The following is a 16465-nucleotide window of genomic DNA, read 5'->3' as shown; positions in this document are numbered from 1 at the left end:
AGTTCAGGGGAACTCAAGAAAGGGTATAATCTGCATTCCCAATAGCTCAGAAGGTGCTCCTGGGACCCCCCTCGGAGAGCCCCACCAGCTTCTCCAGAGCACCTTCCCTCAGGGAGACTAAAGCTACCCACGGTCCTGGCCACTCCAAGCCCAGTCCTGACTGCAGAGCAGCCATTGCAAACTGGAAAGGCGCACTCGGTGGGAGTCCCTGGATCATAAGGAAGTACACTTGGATCTTCTCCCAGGGGAATCCACAGTGATACAGGCGAGTTTATAGTTAGCCAGAGAGAGCTACCTTCAAGACCATGGTCGGGGCAGGTGGGGGCACGCGCTTGACTTGTTTCCCTGAGTAAGATGAGAGTTAACGAGGTAGCCGAGGGGAGCAGACCTGTAGCCAAGCCCATCTCCTGAGACCCCAATATTGCCTTTCTTCACAGGAAGAAAGGAAGGGTCATTGTTCCCCCAAGAAGGGTATCCCAAGGTTCTCCTTGAAATCCAATCCCTACAAAAGGTGAGCAGTGTCTTCCCCAGGAACCTCAGAGCCCAAAAACACCCACAACACCTAGAGCTTGATGGGGATGTACTTCCAAGTGAGATAACAAGTTTGTCTAGAGGCTCACAGATGGGGGAGGTTATTGGGAGAGCTTCAAGCCCCAGCCCCTGAATCAGCAGCGGTGAAAACAGACCCTGTTTAGAGAGGTTCTGGGTCTCTCCCATAGCTCTCTGAGTAGACATCACAGAGCGATGTGGAAAAGGCACGGTCTGGGCTGGTGTATGGGGAATGCACTTGGTGTACACAGAAATTCAAAAATTTTATAAAGGGTAAAGAACCTGTTTGCTCTGATCCCAAAGCTGAAAGCTAAAGTGAGAAAAGCAGATATACCCATTTCCCCGGCCCCAACCCTCAAGGAGAGGTCACAATGCAGGATAAGACCCTTAAAGTTTAGTCAGTTTTTCCAGACCCCAGTCCACCCAGGTGACTGCGGTGCCCAGATACCTCGGACCAGGACTCTTAGGTGTAGGAATATGGCCTTTGGTCTGGGCCTTGTTCTAAGCTGTTTTTGCAGCTTGGTTCTGGATAGATTCCTGGGTTTCACTGGGCTGAAATTCTGCCCACGATGCTCCAAGAAATCTGAGAATCTTCCAATTGGAATGAATTTTTCTTCCCTTTGTACTGGCAGCACTTTGTGGCTACATCTCTAAATCGCAGTAACTCAAGGATTGCTTTATCATAAAAGAATGTGCTTATCACACTCACTAGATCATGAGTTGTTGGAGGACAAGGACCACATGAGAATTATTCCCATCCCTGTCCCAGGACCGAGCAGCACCATGTCAGCTGTGGAGCAGGACCTCCCCTCCACATCTGCTGAATTCAGAGAAATGAAAGGCAGGTGATCGCAACACTGAGTTGTGATGTCACAATACTGAACTTTGCATCCCATTCCCCACCAGGATACCAGCATGGAGGTCAACATTCCTCCAACGCCAGAAGGCCACCACCATCATAACCACCCACATTATGCCAGCCTCATAGCAACGTATGACCACAACATATGACCACATAAATTCTAAACCCATGCCCCAAGAGGCTGCCATCCTATCAGGGGAACAAGCCCCTCAGGAACAACCCCAAACACTCCTGCAAGCAACTGGCACAGAGTGGGTATTCCTTATTAGTGGGGTTCACTAATCTGATACAGATCATCCAGGAAGATTTTAGAACAATAGTTCCTGGCTCCCATCCCAGACCTGCTGAATCAGGATTTCTGGGGATGAGACCAAGATTCTCTATTTTTAAACATCTATGAGTGATTCTAATAATTAGCTGGGTTGGGGTTCATTTTATATCGGGCAGGGCCACCAGAGATACTTCCTTCCCCCATAAAGTATCAATTTAAAAATAAAGGTAACAAGTGATGTTTGTGACCCACAGTAGCCTGGTAGGAAAAGTGCAGACTCTACTTCCTTGGATGTGCTGGGAGCCTCCTTTGAGAGCCATCCTTGCCCATCCAGTCTTTGCCTGATGAGACCCTCCACCCCAACCCTCCAGTACACTGAATACCTTGGTTCTACAGCCTCAGTTCTTATAGCCAGATCCTGAGCCAAGCCCAGCCAAGGCCGACAGTCACAGGAAGTCCCATCCCCTCAAACCAGTGGGGTAACATATGAGTATGGCTCCCCAGAGTCAGCACTTGTGGGCTTGTGAGGAGCCTGGCGCACCCATAGGCGCACAGAGTTTCCGGACCCTCCCCACCTGCCGTCTCTGCCCCACCATGTATGCCCCAGTCCAGGGACTGGGCTGCTTTCCTGATTCTTGGTTTCCTCTCCAGTCCCTGCTGTGAGAGAAGCTCTTAATGAAAAGGCAGCCTCTTGTCGTGGCTGGGATGGCCTGCCCGGGTAGACGATCTTCCCCTGGTGAGGACCAGAGGCCACCTTCCCCCATCAAGTATCTGCCTATTTAAGAACAATGGTAACAAGCAATGTAGGACCCACTCTAGCCTGGTGAGACAAGTGTTGAAGCTATTTCCTTGGATATTCTGATTGCAAATACTGGCAGGCCTCTTCATGAGCCATCTGTTCATCCAGGGTCAGTTCTCTCAGCCCCAGTCTCCCTCAACTCCAGGTTCTTCTTCCCAGGCCACCCTTGTGGCCCCAGCAGGCTTCACAGCCCCGACTGTAGTGCCTATTCCCCACTGCAGGAGCAGATACAGACAGTTCCCACCTCACGTCACTGCCAGGACTTTCTGCTCTGGAAAACGAACCCTTTGAGTTACTGCAGACGGTCTACAGAGCAGGCACCCCCAGCTCCACCACACACTAGCACACGTCTTCAGTGCCCATGTGCTGGGGGACCGGGCAACAGAGGAAGGAGGCCTGAAACCATCCTGTTCAACTTCTAGGAATCGACCTGAAATTGACAAAGTTGGACCAACGCCATCTCCAGGTTCTCTGCTTCTCTTCCAGGGACACATGTGGGATCATGGGACCTTTATGGAAGCCCAGAGAAATAAGGAGAACGTTCTATCAGCAGAGGGAGCTCACACCGCCCTTATCATGGCCCCTACCTGATCACAAGCAATTACCAGGAATATTATCTGTCATACTGAGGCTGACGCTTTCAAACCCCAGCTGATCCCAGTTCTCTCTGAACATTTGAAAGAGGCAGTTTCCAAGGACTCTAGTTATTGTGATCATATTTTCTGGGATGAAGGAAAGGATGCTTGAAACTGCACTTGTCCTGGAAAACTTGGGGTTAAATATTTATGGGGGATGCGAGGGTTCAGCCACGTAGAGGGAAAACTGGACATGCCTCACGTGTGAACAGGGCATTGCGGTCGAGGTGGGAGGGGAGTGAAAAAGCAGCTGCCTGTTTAAAAATACAGCTAGCAAGTGAAGTATGTGACCTATATGAAGAAGAAAACCACAAAGCTGTTATATTTAGAAAAATGAAAGTAGATGAACAAAAGAGTGACACATCGTGTTTCAGGATGGGAAGGCTGTGTAGTATAAAAATGCCTATTTTCCTGAAGTTAATTTATAGTTTAATAGGAGCACACGTACAAAATCCCAATAGGATTTTTTTTACTATGACAAAATGATTCTAAAATTAATCTTGAACAGCAAACAGATGAGAATAACAATGAATATTCTGAAAGAGAAAATAATTAACGGAGGAAGGAGTAGTTTCCAGCTCTGCCAGATATTAGAACATATTATAAAACAACAATTAAAATTATTCAATACCAGTGCTAAGATAGAAATGAGCAGCAGAACAAAGCGGTGAGTCAAGAAACAGACTTAACTACATCCGAGGATTCAGAATGTGATAGAATAATTCATTTGCCTCAAATCAAAAGGGAAATGAATTACTTAATAAATTGTGTGTTGGAAAACTGTGTAATAGTTTGGACAATATCATACATTCATCTAAATAAACTCCAGATGGATTAACAAATTATATTTAAAAAAAATCAAATTACTGACAAATAACCAAAAATAGAACAGACTGTTTTTTCAGATCGGTGGCAGAATGATAACTTTGTCAGCTTTGAAAAGAAATCACAAATATGGAGAGATTTGTCTGCATAAATATGTAAAACAACTGTACAATGCAAACTAGCAAAACAGAAAAAAGAAAGCTGGAGATTGGGGAAAACATCAAATAGAAAGAGCCTTCAAATTGAAAAGGAAAACTCCAACACGACACTCTCATAGCCACATGTCAGGACAGGCAGTTGTTACCCAGGGGTTGCAAACAGCAAATGCTCCAAGTCCCTGCGGGGCAGGGCTGGACCCCGGCCAGCTGGAGAAAGGCCAGGACCAGAGTCCTGTAATGGAAATCCTGACACCTCTTGCTCCAACAGGGACACGCGTCCAGCCATGCATACCCAGCAGTCTCTCTCTAGATCCTACTCCCATGGACCCTACCTCCCTTCTTTCACTCACTCACGTTGGGAGCAGCCAACCCCTTTTGGAACCACTACACACCAAGTACTTAGAGACGGTACATGTGTGTGCACACTTGTGCATATGTGTGTCAATGAATCCAATGAACATCGTCCTTTTGCAGAGCCCCAGACCCCCTGGCTTCTCTCAGAACCCAGCACTGCCACTGGAGCAGCTTTCTTCCCAGTAGGGCCCCCACTCTGTCCTCCCATCTTTGAGGCCCAACTGTTCTAACAGCATTGATGAAAGCCTATGCTCTATGAACAGAAGGGTTGTTGCTCCCCTGTTACACACCTCCTGTGATGCCTGCCACATCTCTGGACCTCAATGAATATGTGTCAAATAAAAGATGAACCTGCATGGGGCAGTTTCTGAACGCATCTGATTCACCAATCCTTTCTAGACGAAAAAGTAAACTTTGAACCACAAGAGCCCACTTTAATTTACATAATTATGTCTATCTTCATGTGAAAGTGAGCTCTTTGAGGTCAAGGGCTGTGCCCAATTCATCTCTAGATTCGCAGCACTTATCATAACATTTGGCACTTCATGGAAGTTGACAAGGGTGTGCTGGAGTGATGCATTCAATTTATACCTATTAAATTAGCAATTTTTAAAAGGCCACACAAATACTTGAGGTTTGGTGGTGCTGGTAAAGGTTACAGGAGATACATGTGACCTATATGAAGAAAATGATAAAGTTGTTAATATTTAGAAAAATGGAAGCAGATGAACACAGAAATCTATGCCATATTTCTGGATGGGAAGGACATGTGTTATATGAATCTTGGTCTTAACCTTCAAGATTTTGTTACTGACATTATGACCTGGCAGAACATTTTGGGGGAATGATACAAGTATTTTTAAATGTTCCTACTCTGGCCCAACAACCTCATTTCTGGAAATTTACCTCAAGGACAAAATTCAAGAAAAGATATAAAAAAGTCATATGCTTGAGGATGGGGTTCCGGGTGGCTCAGATGGTAAAGAATCTGCCTGCTAATGCAGGAGATGCAAAAGATGCAGGTTCGATCTCTGGATCAGGAAGATCCCCTGGAGAATGAATGGCAACTCACTCCTGTGTTCTTGCCTGGAAAATTCCATGACAGAGAAGCCTGGTGGGTTATAGTCCATGAGATCACAGAGTCAGACATGACTGAGCACACATGAGCATGCAGGCTTGAGGATGTTAAAAGCTTATATAAAAATAATTGAGCTATATTGCATTTCCCCCAGAGGATAACTGGCTACATCATGGTCCACTTGCTAGACAGAATATTCCATAGATTTTAAGACTGGTAAAGTACAAAAGACATCTGGTAACATGACAAGATATGCAATATAATATGAAATTCAAAAGACAGAATGCAAGATGATATGTTCACTTTGATTAAAACCACGAACTTCAAAAGACAGAATGCAAGATGGTATGTTCACTTTGATTAAAACCATATGAAATATGTGTGTGCATAGGTAAGAATCAGAAAGGAATCCACAAATTTGAAATTGGCTTTGGTTGAAGGAAGTGAAATTAGGAATATCTTATTAATTTAAACTTCTAAAATACTAGAGTATACAAAAAGCCTGTGCTGAATAGAGGTCCTTGGACTCCAGATACTCCTTGAAAGAGTTACAGTACATTGTATGGACATGGCACTAAGATCTCTCCCCCTCAGTCTGAGCAGGATCATCCCTAGAGGTCCCCCAGTTTAGAATTTTACCAGGATTAGCCACAACTACTCATGCAGTTGACTTGGTATATAGTAGGTGCTCAACACATCAAAATGGATGGATAAATGGATGGTAAGTAGAAGGAATGAGAAAAAGTAAAGATGAAAAAAATGCCTTCAACAAAGGTATATTGCAACCTGAATACTCTTTGGAAGGACTGATGCTGAAGCTCTAATCCTTTGGCCACCTGATGCGAACAGCTGAGTCATTGGAAAAGGCCCTGATGCTGGGAAAGATCGAGGGCAGGAGGAGAAGAGGGTGACAGAGGATGAGACGATTGGATGGCATCATTGACTCAATGGACATGAACTCGGGCAAACTCTGGGAAACAGTGAGGGACAGGGAAGCCTGGCAAGCTGCAGTCCATGGGGTCACGAGGAGTCAGACACAACTTGGTGACTGAACAACAAGTGCAAATACCAGTGTAGTCCCAACAAGGGTCATGGATCTAGTCCTCATGAATTTGTTTCATTCTTGTCAATTTCTGTTACTTTGTGGGAGTAGCTCAGACCACTGTTTGTTTCTCAGTCTGGACTAATGTTGTCCTCCTAAGCTCTCGATGTCCTTACTGACCTCTTGAATTCTGGAAATCTGGGGCAATAGAGAGAGTGTACATTTGGAACAGAAGCCAACTGTCAGTTAACAGTTCAAATTCCAACCCATCATCTAAGGTTCTATAATCTCTGAGCCTAGTTGAGCTTTGTTATCATCTGTAAAATAAGAGAATAAATATTCCATGATGCTGTAGGGAAGAGTCCTATCTTCCCAATGACAAAACATGTAAGACATACTGGCATCTTCCTTTACCCCATGCTTCCTCACCGTCACAATTCTATAGTTTCTAATCACGACCTAACTTAAAACGCAAATACACAGATTTCATCGTCTTTAGAATCTGACAAGACCAGCTTATCCTATACTGGTGGTTCTCCATCCTGGGTGACTTTTCCCCCTGAGGATACAGGCAACGTCTGGAGACGTATTTGACTGTCACAGCTAGTAGTGGGTGGGGGGCGCGGTGTGTGCTTCTGGCTTCTAGTGGGACAGGAGGGATGCAGCTAAAACATCCTAAAATGCACAAGACCACCTCCCACAAAAGAATTATCTGGCCCCAAAGGTCAGTAGTGCTGAGGTTGAGAATCCCAGTGACCCGAGGACTCAGTCCATTCCTCTGACCAGAAAGAAATCTGAGTGTGTGTGTGTGTCCAGAGCGTGGACAGGGAGTGGTTGAGGGGCGTAATTCAGCGGGGAAAGGTCGGGAGGGTGCTATAAGAGGACCATATCCTGCAGCATCCCTGCATGGAGCACCCTCCTTTACCTCCCAACCCTCCAGCCCGTATCCTCTGTGACACTTTCCCTGAGCCCCTGAGGACCGACGTCTCCCTTCCCTGGTCTCTCAAGGACCGCTTGCTGATTTGTAACTCACACTGTATGCATCCTGTGTATTCTCATTTCACACCTATGCCATATACATTAGGAACCGAGCAATTAGGATTCACGCCTTCTCTTGGTGGTTTACAAAATGGCCAAGGGAAGCTGGCATCTGCGAGGTCTTGGCATTTCTCTGGTGAAGGCTGTTTTGAAACTTCTTCTGCAAGTGGCTGCTAATGGACTGATAATTGGTTTCCTGGCTTCCTTATGAAGTGTGAAGTGTTCTGCTAGCCTGTCAACAAAGCATCAAGTGTTGTGCAAGCCACCATAGGTTATTTGTATCTTCCTTCTATTGTATCTCTTGTTGTGGAGAAAGAAGGGGACAGGGTTATATGGGAGAGGCTCCCATATGGTGCTTTTGTAAGGAAGCCGGGGAAACAGGCAGAATTTCTGGGAAGGTGAAGGGTTGTTTGAAACCTGGGGGGCGCTTTCTCCTCAGGACCCCGGGTTGAGCACCAGTTCTCCAGGTAGAGCCTGGCACAGGGTAGACACGCAGTATGAATACCGCTGAATGGATGGGAAGTGCCATTGCTGCCACCTGCGTTGGAGCAGCGATCCCTGGAGATGTGAATCGGCCAAGGAGGAGGAGAGAGGAAGAGAAAAGATGCCGGTTTTATCCTTTCTTTCAGAATGCTTCTCACGGTGAGGAACATCATCTTCTTTAAAATCGAGATTGAAAAAAAAAGACCATCTACTGAGCATCTACTACTGTGAAGACAGCTCACAAGCCAACAAAATGATTCCGAAGTCCCTGCTTGCTACAGAAAATGTTTTGGAACAAGAAGGCAAGAGTGTACTTGTGTCGTCTCGGCAGGGCCATTCCAGAGTAAGGAACTGTTTTGAAGAAAATGTTTCAAGAGAAGAACAATGCACTGCTGTGCACTTCTCTGGACAAATGTTCAAAGAAATCTGGGCCTTCAAAACACCCCCCAACTTCAAGTCCTCTTCTACACCCTCAGAAGGAAAGAATGACATTGTTTGCTAAATATTGTGTTAATATTTATCGTGACTAATGTTGAAACTTAGGGCACTTAAGCTGACATTTGCTAGAGGTGCTTTTTTATGTACATTTATGACCATATTATAAAACACAGAGACTGGCTGGACTATTCTATATTGTTATAAATGCTTACAGATATTGTCCTTTTTTTCTACGGATCACACACTATTATAGGATCACACATCTATTATAGGATCACACACTATAATAAATATTTGATCTGGGGTCAGGAGAAGAATGCCACATTTTAACTTTATCCCTCGAAGAATGAGCTCTGTATAAATGACCCACTTTAGAAAGTGGTTTTCAAGTGTTCATGATGGAAAATGTGAGGACTGTCCATGTCATAGTTGTCTTTTTCTGTAAATATGATCACAGAGGCTTAGAATTGGGGAGTGCAACCCCATCAGATAGATCAGCAAAGCAAACTTCAGAGAGAAGCTGCCCTGGCCGGAGCCAGGAAACTGAGCCGAGACTAAGACACAGGTCTCCAGATGCTGAATCCCTAATTCTCTCAGCGCACCCAGATCTTCTTAGTACCATCTTTCACCATGAGTTAGACCGGAAGTTCCCGGAAGGCAAAGCCTGAGACCCAGGGATGCATCAGATTAGGGGCTAGGGACTCAGTAGAGAGGGAGCTGACAGATGGCACCTTGCTCATGGTGCAAAAGCCTGGGGCCAGCATGTCCTCTCGGGCCTCCTCCACCGGAGCCAGCATCCCTGAGACTCCAGCCATGTCTGTTACACCGACACGATCAGAAATACCTGAGTGATGGCAGTACCTTGGGGATATCACCCCCATCTCTCAGAATCATCTGGAAGAAGTGCCATCCTCCCCCCCTCCCCCCACCCCCAGAGTGCCTGCTTCCCGGTTCTCATCAATAAGCCTTAGGCTTCTCCTCCTTGTTTTAAACCACAGAGAGCACCGCCCCGGTACCCGCCAGGACCCCTCTGCCCTCTGCTTCTTCTCAGCTGATTGTAAGCAGTGCTCAACATCCTGTCAGCTTTCCTCCTGGAAGCAGAGGGCCTGCTGAGCAGCACTGACTGAAGTTTTCAGAGAGATTTCCTGAAACTACTTCTAAGAGCCAAAGGGTCAAATAAATTCCTGGAGAGCTTGAGTGACAGGCACCCCCCACCCCCCGCCTCCCGGAGGCAGCATTCCACTACCTGCATTTCTCAGTTTGTGGAGCAGGGAGCTTTATCTTGGTTCTAAGTCACCGGCTGGCTCTGAGGCACACTTCACTCCTGCCAGCTCTCTGCGCGAGACGTCTGACCCTTTCCAGTTCTCCCTGCCTTGTTTCACCCAGATGGATTTCAGAGATGGAGCCCCCATGCTACTTGGGACTCCTGCAGTCCAGACCTTTTGCCTTCTGAGGTCCTGACTCTGACCCGCTCTGCAGGGCTCCACTCAACCTGCCCATTCCGCCCTAGGCTCATCTCTGAACCTGCCCAGCCCTGCTCCCTGCTAACCTCCCCCGCCCCCCGCCCCCCACCCCCAGCTCCCAAGGGTGCATGTTCTCAGGCACTATGTTCTAACCACATCAGGCCAGAGAGCCGTGACTGATTTCACGCCAATATATTTTTCGATAATTTGATTTGCTTAATGTGCATCTAAGAGCAATCTGATCTTTAAAAACCTCTGCAAGAATCTTTACATAAAACTCACAAGTCATCAAAAATGCTTTGCCAACTACACAAAGTGATATTTTGGTTGTTCGAGAAGTAGTCACTGTGGTATGACCCGGATCAGCCACTCCTGAGCCAAACTCTCCATCATCACAGATATTCCTTACAGTCTCCCAGGTTACTCCTCTCCCTGCTGCGAGGGGCTAACATTCTCTATGAGGCAGCACCTGAGAAACCCACTGAGAAGGGAGAAGAGAAGTCGGGCTGTCGGCCTTTCCCTGGGGGAAGCAGATTGTAAGAGATGGAGGGTGGCGGGGGTGAGCGTTGGGAGAAAAAGAGATGATAGCCCAGAGAGGGGGAGCCTTTGATGTCTGAACAAAGACCAAGCCTGCTCCTTTACACACTGCCCCTTCACGCTAGCTGATTTCCCTGGGAGCCAGGACTTATTTAAAGTATTATTTGCGCCGGAAAGCAAAGTCAGACCATCCCAGAGGAGGGAAGGAAAGAATCCTTGTTGTCCCCAGAGAACAGAACACTCAACTCCAACCCTTTCTCCCAAAGATCAACAATTCAAAGACAGCTGGATCCCAACCCCTCCCTACATCTGATGCAAGAGGAAGCAATTGGATGAAACCCGTGTGTCCCGGCATGGCCATGGTATCCTGCAGTACCCCCCAGGCTGGCAGAGCATCTAGAGTCTTACGAACTTTGCCAGCACCTCCCACCCTGGCTCGACTGTGTGACCTCACCAACAACCAGAAGGGTGAGGAGGAAACGTCTGCGTTTGACAGTGCTTGCGAGCGTCACCGGGAGAGGAAGGCGGTGTCGAAGGAGCCCCAAGTGTCAAGAGCAGGCACGCTCAGTGCTACACCGTCCACGTCACTGCCAGAAATGAGGACTCAGCCAGAGACGTTTCAAGAAAGAGAAGAAACCAATCAGAGTGAAACTGTGGTTACGACCCTACGAGGTTCCCAAGGACGGGGCCCCCAGATAAGCTAGGACAGGGGTCCCCAGCTGCTCAGTAGAAGCGGCCCCCCTCCCCGCTCACTTACACACGCAGCCTGGCTTCTTAGCCGACCACTGGTTATTCTTTTGGCACGTGATTGCCTTCTGCCCCACCAGCTCAAAGGCAGGCTGGCACTCAAACTGGAGGGTGTCCCCGTGGCGGAACCGGGAGCCTTCCCGCCGGCCGTAGGCAGGTACGCCGGGATCTCCACAGCTGCCCTGCTCGATCTCTGCAAGAGAGGAGAGGAGAAAACAGACACACGTGGTGACTCCACACCGCCCGAAGCCGGGGCGCCACGCTGCACCTCCGCCAGGAGGGCTGGGCTCGGACAGACCCCGTGGGCTTTTGATGAGAAGCCCTGCAAGGTCCTGTTTAAAACAGCGTCCTGGGAGGAACGGGCCCTCCGGCTCTGGGACTCCACACCCACAAGGAACACTCCAGGTGCTCAGCTGTTTTCATTCAGGGAAGGTGGGTCTAGGTTCTCTGCGAGATACCCGTCCTAGGAATTCACAGGTTCACAAGGTTTGGAGCCTTCTTCACTGACTGGACTCTGCATTCAGATTATGCCTGTTCCCTGGTAGATTTCAGGCTGAGTCCCTTCCTGAGCAGTGGAGGCAAGAACAAGATGGGAGGGAGGCTGCCTTTGCTGCCTGCCTTTCCCCACCCAGAGATGATGTGAGAATCAATATCCACTGCCTTCTGACCTGGAAGCACTTTCACGAAGATATATTTTTAATTCTGCTTGAGATGGGAGCAGGTAAAATGAAAAACAAAGGACTCATTAAGTATGCTTTTAAAGTTCATGGGATCCAACAGTGGTGAGTCACACAGCGAGTGGGTTCCCCCAGACAGCTCTGGAGGTCTGGACTCAGGGGCGTGACGGGTGGACGGCCTGGTGGGAGAGTCAGACAGGACTGAGACACTCCGGGGAAGTCCTCTGTCCTGGCCACGGCCCTGGAGTTTCCTCCGGAGTTGCCCCCGCACTTCTACGAGTTTGGTGATGTGAGAGATGAGGAGCAGGAGCGGAGGAGGGGAGGGGGTTGGGAGGAGGAGCTCGGATCCCTGGAGGAAGGCGCCCTGCAGGAAGGACTCCGAGTCATGAATGAAGTGACAGATGGTGAGGTGAGGACAGCAGGAGTCCTGTGATTCAGGGGGCTGGAGTGGTGGGAGTTTTTGGACACCTTCCCAGGACTGTCAGGCCAAAGCGACCCTGCCTTTTCCGTGGGCGCCGTTATGGGCTGTCGGGGCCACGGTCCCCAAAGTTGCTGTGCGTGGCCCTGGCAGGGGTGATTCTGCAAAGAACTCTCTCACCACAGCTGCTGGGTCCTGGGTTCGGGTCAGGCGAGCCCCAGGTGCTGCTGCCTTATCTGGACAGTGACGGTGAACACTGTCACCTTCATGGTCCCCCTCCCCCAAGCCAGGGCCTCCAGCCCGCTGCTGAGAGCAGGCAGAACGAGGTGTTCTTTGGCTGGGATTGCGTGAGTGTGTGTGTGTGAGAGAGAGAGTGTGTGTGTGTTAGAGTCAGAGTGTGTGTGTATGAGAAAGACAGAGGGGCAGTGTGTGTGAGAGAGAGAAGTCATTGTGTGTGTGTGTGAGAGAGAGAGATCTAAGTCAAACAGCTCTTGCTGTCCTTGGTTTTGGGGAAAAGAGGGTCTGTGTGGCCAGGAAGGAGGCCTGAGGACTCCAGTGCGGGTCAGCTCACCCTCCCCTCCTCTCAGGCATGCCCCTGACGGCTCGCTCAACGCACACCTGAAAGCAGAAGTCAACCCCCCTCTGAAGCCAGCTCTTCTCCTACCGGGGCCGGGGGAGGGCAGCCAGGGAGGCTCTCCCGGGAAGGTGGCCCCTCTGCTCCAGCTCCCGGAGCCCCAGGAGATCTGAAGAAACGGAAGCAGAGGCCCCGAGACGAGTCAGCCTGGAGAAGCGAGCGGCAAGGCCCCCTCCCTCCTGCGGTGTCCCCAAGCATGCTCTCTCAGGGACACGGGACCTTGGCGAAGACTTCCACTGCAGGCCGGCTGAGAGCTGCAGAAGTCACACACGTGTGACAGAGCTGTGTCACACCCACGTGTGAAGGCAGAGCTGCAACTCACTGTCTGGGAGGGGACCCAGCTGTAAGGTGCCCGGGGGAGGCCCAGGGATGCTGCAGAAGAGGTAAATGTGGGTCTACGGGCCTGCGCCCCAGACTGCATCCGCTAGTCCGGGGGTGTGACCGGCTTGAGGGCAGCAGCATCCTGAGGGGGAGGAAGGAAGTCACTCTGCTCTCTCCACTGGGAAGGCCTGGCCCTGTCCACACCCATCCCATTCCTCCTGCTGTCAGGATGACCAGAAGCACAGAATGAGCACCTACGACGTGCCAGTCTCTGTGCCAGACACTTGAGACCTGGACGTGGGCTCTGGTCTCAAAGACTAAACAGTCTAGGCCAGGAAGCTAGTGTTCATGACACAAGGTGCTCACAACCCACACTTGGAAGGTGGGGCTGGAGAGGGAGTGTGGGTAGTGAGGCACTAACCTTGGGCGCAAAATTTTAGGGAGCACCAGAAACTCAGCCTTAGTGCAGTGTCTTGTTTTTTAGAAAATCAAAATTGATGCCGGTCAATCAAATCCAACAGGAAGAAAGACACTAGAACTTAAGAAAAAGACCAGATCTGACTCAGCACTTGATGACTCACCTTGCTTGCCTCATCCTAGTCTTGGGCATCAGAGTCACTACTGAGATTTTTTAAAAATGTTGGATATTTTGCATTCATCTTGGTTTTTAAAAATTAGAACATTAAAATATTGGGCTGGCCAAAAATTTATTTGGGCTTTTCCATCAGAAGTTATGGAAAAACCTACATGAATTTTTGGCCAATCCAATATTATTTATTGCTGAGTTTGGGTGCCCCCATGCCTCTCTCGTCTCAGCCCAGTCTCAGCCCAGGCATCAGGGAAGACTTCTTGGAGGAGGTGATGTCTAAGCTGAGGCCTGAAGTCTGTGCGGGAGCCAACAGGTAAAAAGAACAAGTGGGATTCATTGCAGTAATATTCGAAACAGCCGAGACCTAGAAACAACCTACATGTCCCCTGATGGATGAACAGATAAAGAAAATGTGGCATACATGTACACTGGGATATTTTTAGCCACAAAGAAGGAAATTCTGCCATTTGTGACGTGGATGAACCTTGTGGGCGTTAAGCTAAGTGAAAGAGACAAATGCCAGATGATCTCACTTATAAGTGGAATCTAAAAAGAGAAAAAATGAACTCATAGAAACAGAGTAGAATGGTGGTTGTGGGTGGGGGGTGGAAGTGTGGGAGTGGGGGAACGGGTACAGGTGTGTGAAAGACACGAAATTCCAAACATAAGATGAGTAAGTCAGGGGAGGTGCTGCATAGCATGGTGATTCTGGTGAATGACACTGTGGTTGTATTCTTGTAAGTTACTAAGAGAGTAGATCTTAAAAGTCTTCAACACACACACACACACGTTGTAAGGTGATGCGTGATGGGTGTATTAACTAACCTTCCTGTAGTAATCATTTCACAATATATGCACATATTTAATCAACACGTTGTTCACCTCAAATTGACACAATGTTATGTGTTAATTACATCTCAATAAAGTTGGGAAAAAGAGAAAGGCGTTAGTGGGAGGGAGAGGAGAGGAGGACCCTCCCTGTGCTGGAGGAGCCGGCGCAGAGTCACAGAGGTCAGACTGCTGGCAGGACTGCAAGACTGGCAGTGATGGTAACTCATCACTGTGATCACACGAATTAGTAATTCTAGAACTAACTACTCTATGTGCTGGCGGCTGCTCTGAGCATTTTACCTACGGTTGACTCCTTTCATCCTTACACTGCCACTGTGAGCTAGGTACTACCATCCCCATTTTAAAGGTGAGGAAACCGAGGCACAGAGAGGTCTTGCAATTACCCAGGGTTATATAGCTTGGAATTGGAGAAGGAAATGGCAACCCACTCCAGTATTCTTGCCTGGAGAATCCCAGGGACGGGGGAGCCTGGCGGGCTGCCGTCTATGGGATCGCACAGAGTTGGACACGACTGAAGTGACTTAGCAGCAGCAGCAGCATATAGCCTGGAAATGGTGAATCTAAGGTCCAAACCCAGTTTGTGTGGTTCCAGGGCTCTTCACCACCACGCCATGTTGCCTTTCTATAAGCATGAGTACTTTCCACAAGGTGATGAGACATGAGACCGGAAGAGGCAGGCAGGGCCAACCCACAAAAGGGCCTGTGCGACCTGCTGATGAGACTGGACTTCAGAGTGCAGACAATGGCAGAGGGTGGGGACTCGGGAAAGAGTTTCATTTCACTAGGCATCTCAGTGTGGATTTTAATGCGGAAGGTGATCCACAAAGAGGAGGTGACTCATGAAGAAAGCACTTCTTCAAAGTGAACGAATAGCGAGAAGTCAGGTGGCAACTTACGAGGACAGGACTGTGGGCTTGAGGGGGCAGTGGAGCAGGGTTTTTAAAGTTGAATAAACTAGACTGTAATTACATGATGGGGAGGGGGAGAGAGGGAGAGACAGACATGGAGAATATGGCTGAACGAGAGACACTGAATGGTCAGCTGAAATGGACAGTGACAGTGTGAGGTTCTGGAGAAGGCAGGAGACCCGGGACCAGGGCACGCTGGGGGCTTGCCCTAGAGATCAGGAAGCTCCCCTTCCCTCGTGACGGGGGGGGGGGGGCAGAGGTGACCACAGCGACCTTTCAGGGAGGAGAGCAGGAGGCTGAAGGAGCTCTTGTGATGACACAGGCTCTACACTACCAGCGGAGGAGGAGGATGGGTCGTGATGTTTGCTGCAGGCGGGGGACCACTCGTGGGGAAAAGGAGGCAGCGTTGAGCAGAATGTCTGCCACAGTCCCCTGGAGAAGAGGAATCGTGGCTGGACGCACGGCCATGGACCCCGGGTCCACGGACGGGGTCAGCTAGTTTACAGGGACACCCGTGAGCAGGGCCGTGTGGCTTGTCCCAGAGCCCTCGTATACTGGTTCACGTGCACGTGGAGAAAAGGAAGGGCAGTGGGCAGGGAGGTGAGGCTACTGATTGAAGAACAGCTGATGGGTGAGGCTAGGGGCCAAGGCTGATGGTGGAAGGAAGTGAACAGAGTAGGAAGAGGAGGGGATGGGGAATGGAGAAGCCGAGAGAAGGATGGGAACGGAGTAGAGGGAGGAGTGGGTGGAGGAGCAGAAGGCACAAGGGGCTTCAGAGCAGGATGAG

General features: G+C 49.1%; 1 protein-coding gene across 1 annotated transcript in view; it reads right to left on the bottom strand.

Moving 5' to 3' along the window:
- Positions 1 to 16465, bottom strand: part of CSMD2 (CUB and Sushi multiple domains 2) — a 676035-nt gene that overhangs the window by 255463 nt on the left and 404107 nt on the right. Inside the window, 1 exon segment of the mRNA XM_061120111.1 lies at positions 11290 to 11472. Coding sequence (XP_060976094.1) covers positions 11290 to 11472 — 183 coding nt within the window.

The sequence above is a fragment of the Dama dama genome, chromosome 20, assembly GCF_033118175.1.
Source record: "Dama dama isolate Ldn47 chromosome 20, ASM3311817v1, whole genome shotgun sequence".
In the NCBI taxonomy this organism is placed as follows: Eukaryota; Metazoa; Chordata; class Mammalia; order Artiodactyla; family Cervidae; genus Dama; species Dama dama.
Note: the sequence above shows the minus strand (reverse complement) of the source record. Positions and strands in the feature narration are given on the sequence as shown.